At 32.8% G+C, this 3,543-nt stretch overlaps 1 protein-coding gene across 1 annotated transcript; it reads left to right on the forward strand.

The window, feature by feature from the left end:
- Positions 1-250: 250 nt before the first annotated feature.
- On the forward strand, positions 251-1,076 carry CkaCkLH20_05332 (uncharacterized protein; the record flags this gene model as incomplete). Its single annotated transcript, XM_038888051.1, has 3 exons — positions 251-577; positions 630-819; positions 880-1,076. The coding sequence occupies 3 exons, from the start codon at positions 251-253 to the stop codon at positions 1,074-1,076; spliced, it is 714 nt and encodes a 237-aa protein (XP_038746527.1).
- Positions 1,077-3,543: the final 2,467 nt, after the last annotated feature.

Below are 3,543 nucleotides of genomic sequence, written 5' to 3' on the forward strand. Positions count from 1 at the left end.
GCTCTCTCGGGACGGCACTCAGCGTCCTAGATAACTTACATATTTGGCTGGTAAATAAGATTTCGCAGCCAGAAAACATATCTTGTGCCCGTTCCGCACATCCTTCCGCTGAACCTTTCCCATTTTTCTTGGCTATTTCTTAGTTATCTGGGCGCTTCGACAAGTTGTTTTGCGGCTAGTACGCATCTTGTTACTGAGCCAACTGTGTTGGTCTCTTTCATCTCTACCTTTTTTCATACCACTTGACAAAATGAAGCTATCACGAGTACTCTGCATCTCAGCCCAACTTCTTGTCGCAGCCTCACTGCCCATTTCAACTTCGTCGAAAAATGTCAACGTTGCCCTGAGCAAAAAGGCGGTGATTGGTGAGGAGGACATTTCGAAGCGCATGCCTGCTGAAAATCCGGCTGCAACACCGAAAGAGACGCCTGGAAAGGAAGCCGCAGCAGGGGGAGAAGCTGGTGCTGGAGGCGAGGGTGAGAAAAAAAAGAACGAGAAGGAAATCGAGGGCCAGTTCAATGTACCGGTTCGTCTTGGAGGCGCAAGTCTCAAACAGGATGTGCTTTTCCCTCCAGGGGTAAGTCAACGATTCTGATGATCATAAGATGCATAGCTGACGTGCTTGGTAGAAAAACGGTCGTTTCGAAGTCGAGTTCCAGAACCCCATCGGCCGAACTCTCACAGTGACTGAGAACAGAGCGCCGGCGCCCCCTCCACCAGGCTTCACAGCAGTTGAAGCGGTGTCTTACAAAGTCAACCTAGCAGAGGGAGCTCAGGGAATGGCATTGTCCAAGATCGACTACATCTTGAACACTGGCAGTGAGTTCTCATGCAGATAGATGGATGTTGTAACTGAACGGACTGCTAATCCAACCCTAGACACCCTAGACATCAGCAAAGGACAAATCGGTCGACTCTTCCCCGAAGCCAATGCTTTCATCATCGACCCTGCCCTGGGCGAACTCGAGTTTGAAGCCGAGGAGAACGAGCTCACTCTCAAAGTCGCAAACATGAATGGGGAGTTCGCTGTCTTCCTCCCACAAGCAGGTGGTGGCGGAGCTGCAGCGCGGAGTTAGAATGGAACAGCCAAGTCTACAGGCTTTCTTTTCAGAAGTCATCAAGATGATGGAACTTTGAGTCCAACAGGGCGCTAATGAATTGTTTTCTTTTCCCTTTCGAGCCAAGTCGATTCCATAGACAGCAGGACTGCCAGATATTCAGCCAAAATCATATTTATGTAATGAGTTACCGTTCTGTGTGTCCAAAAGGACGTTGCCCAAGAGATTACGGCCTTCTTCGTTGAAATTAAGATTAAATTAAGTTATCAAACGCATGAGCTGCATGTGTGTATAGAATGAAACCGCTTAAGTGGATATAATAAAAGTCAATAAGACGTGCATTACTATACCTTATTAGGGTAGGGTTACTATATTATATATAACATAACTCTATAGGAAGAAATAATAAACTAATTAAATACTATATAATATATAAATACTATATTATATATAGATATTATAATGAAATTAATTAGCTAATAAGAGGCTAGGGATTTAGGTACTAATATAGGCGTTACTCTTAGGGCCCCCTCTAGGCCTAGGCCCTCCTCTAGGCCCCCTTCCAGGCCCCCTTCTAGGCCCCCTTCTAGGCCCCCTTCTAGGGCGCTAATATATAGCGCTAACTATAGGTAGCTACCCTACCTTAGCTATTATTATATATATTAGATTAATATTAATAAAGTATAACTATATAATATATATATTCCTATAGCTACTTAATCTCCTAATCTATATATATTAGGCTATTATTACTAACTAGTACTATATAGAGCTTTTTAAGTTAAACTAAGCTAAGGCTAATAATTATATAGTTACTATAGTAATATACCTATTTAAAGCCTAGCACCTTATTATAATAATCTTAATATTATAGCTTTTCTATTACTAAAAAGATAAACTTCTCTCTACTATTAAGGCTATAAAGGAAGATCTAATCTATATAACCTATTTACTATCTACTTTAAGTATTATTAAAGTAGATATACTAATTAATCTTAAAGATATAGCGTTAGTTTTCTCTATAATTAGATATAGTTAGTAATTATATAATAAATCTATAATATTTATTAAATTAGCTATACTATTATATATCCTTTAGATAGTAGGCTAGTACTATAGTTATTAGTGCTATTACTATTATTATTAATACTAAAACTATTCTAAATAGATATATTAATATTTAAGTTTATTATATATCTACTTTAAAATTAGAGAATATAATATATTATAGCCCTATATATAAACTTAATACTTAGAGAAGCTTATAAAAGCGGTAAGATATCTATAAAGAGGTCTATATACTATAGTATTAATATTAAAGTTATATATATATAAATATATCTATCTATAAAGGTAGTCTTTATATATTATTAAATAGGAATCTTACTAAAGTTTAAGATAACTAGCTTATTATGTTCTTATATATATACCTATAATAGGAACTACTAAAAATACTATAATATATCCTTTTACTATATAGGTAAATAGTTATTACTATTAATCTTATAGGTAGTAGACCTAATTATAGCTAGTAGGATATAACTAATAATATTAATAAAGTAATAAGCTCTAGCTATTTCTTTATCTTAGTAGTATAGTCTTATAATATTAAGTTTATAGTTATTAATATCCTCTATAGGGTAGAGATAATCTTATAAGGCTAAAAATAAGTTAAAGATAGTTAGATACTACTTATATAGTGCTTTTATTATAGCTATTAGATTAAGGTTATTAAAGAAGAAAGTATTCTTAAAGAGTAATATAGATAATATCTAGATAATAACCTTCTAAAGTAGTAACTTCTTAACTTTAGCTAAATAGTTTATCTTATATATATAAGTCTTAAAAAGTCTAATAAATACTAATTAGTTAGGTTTAAGCTATCCTATTTAATTATTCTTAGCTATAAGTAGAAGTACCTCTTTAATAAATAGTATAGTAATTCTAGGTAGTTATTCTATAGTATTTTAACTAGATAGTAGTAGGTCTATAATTAGTAGAGGATTAAGCTACTTAGTATATTAATAGAAAGGTAGTACTAATAAAAAGTCTATCTCTAATAAACTATAGCCTATATAGCTAAGAAAAAGTACTTAAAGGGTAGCTTTTCCCTCTCTACTTACCTTATAGCTTAATTTATAATATATATAAATAAATTACTTATTATTATCATAATAAAGGGAATAAATAACTTACTTATATATAGACTCTCCTATTAGAGTGTTTATATTAATAGGTAATATATACTCCCTTATTATAATAGGATAGTAAACTATAATATAAATATTTAGCTATATTATATTATTTAGGTATTACTTTATATATTTATTTAATTTATTATTATCTTTACTATTAGAGTTGACTAATATATATAAAGTTTATATTAATAAGGATTATACTAATTATATAGGAGAACTATAGTAGGAACTATAGTAGAAATATATAGTACTTACTCTAAATATATTAGTAGTAAGGCGGTATAAAG

Source organism: Colletotrichum karsti (assembly GCF_011947395.1).
Source record: "Colletotrichum karsti strain CkLH20 chromosome Unknown Scaffold15, whole genome shotgun sequence".
Lineage (NCBI taxonomy): Eukaryota > Fungi > Ascomycota > Sordariomycetes > Glomerellales > Glomerellaceae > Colletotrichum > Colletotrichum karsti.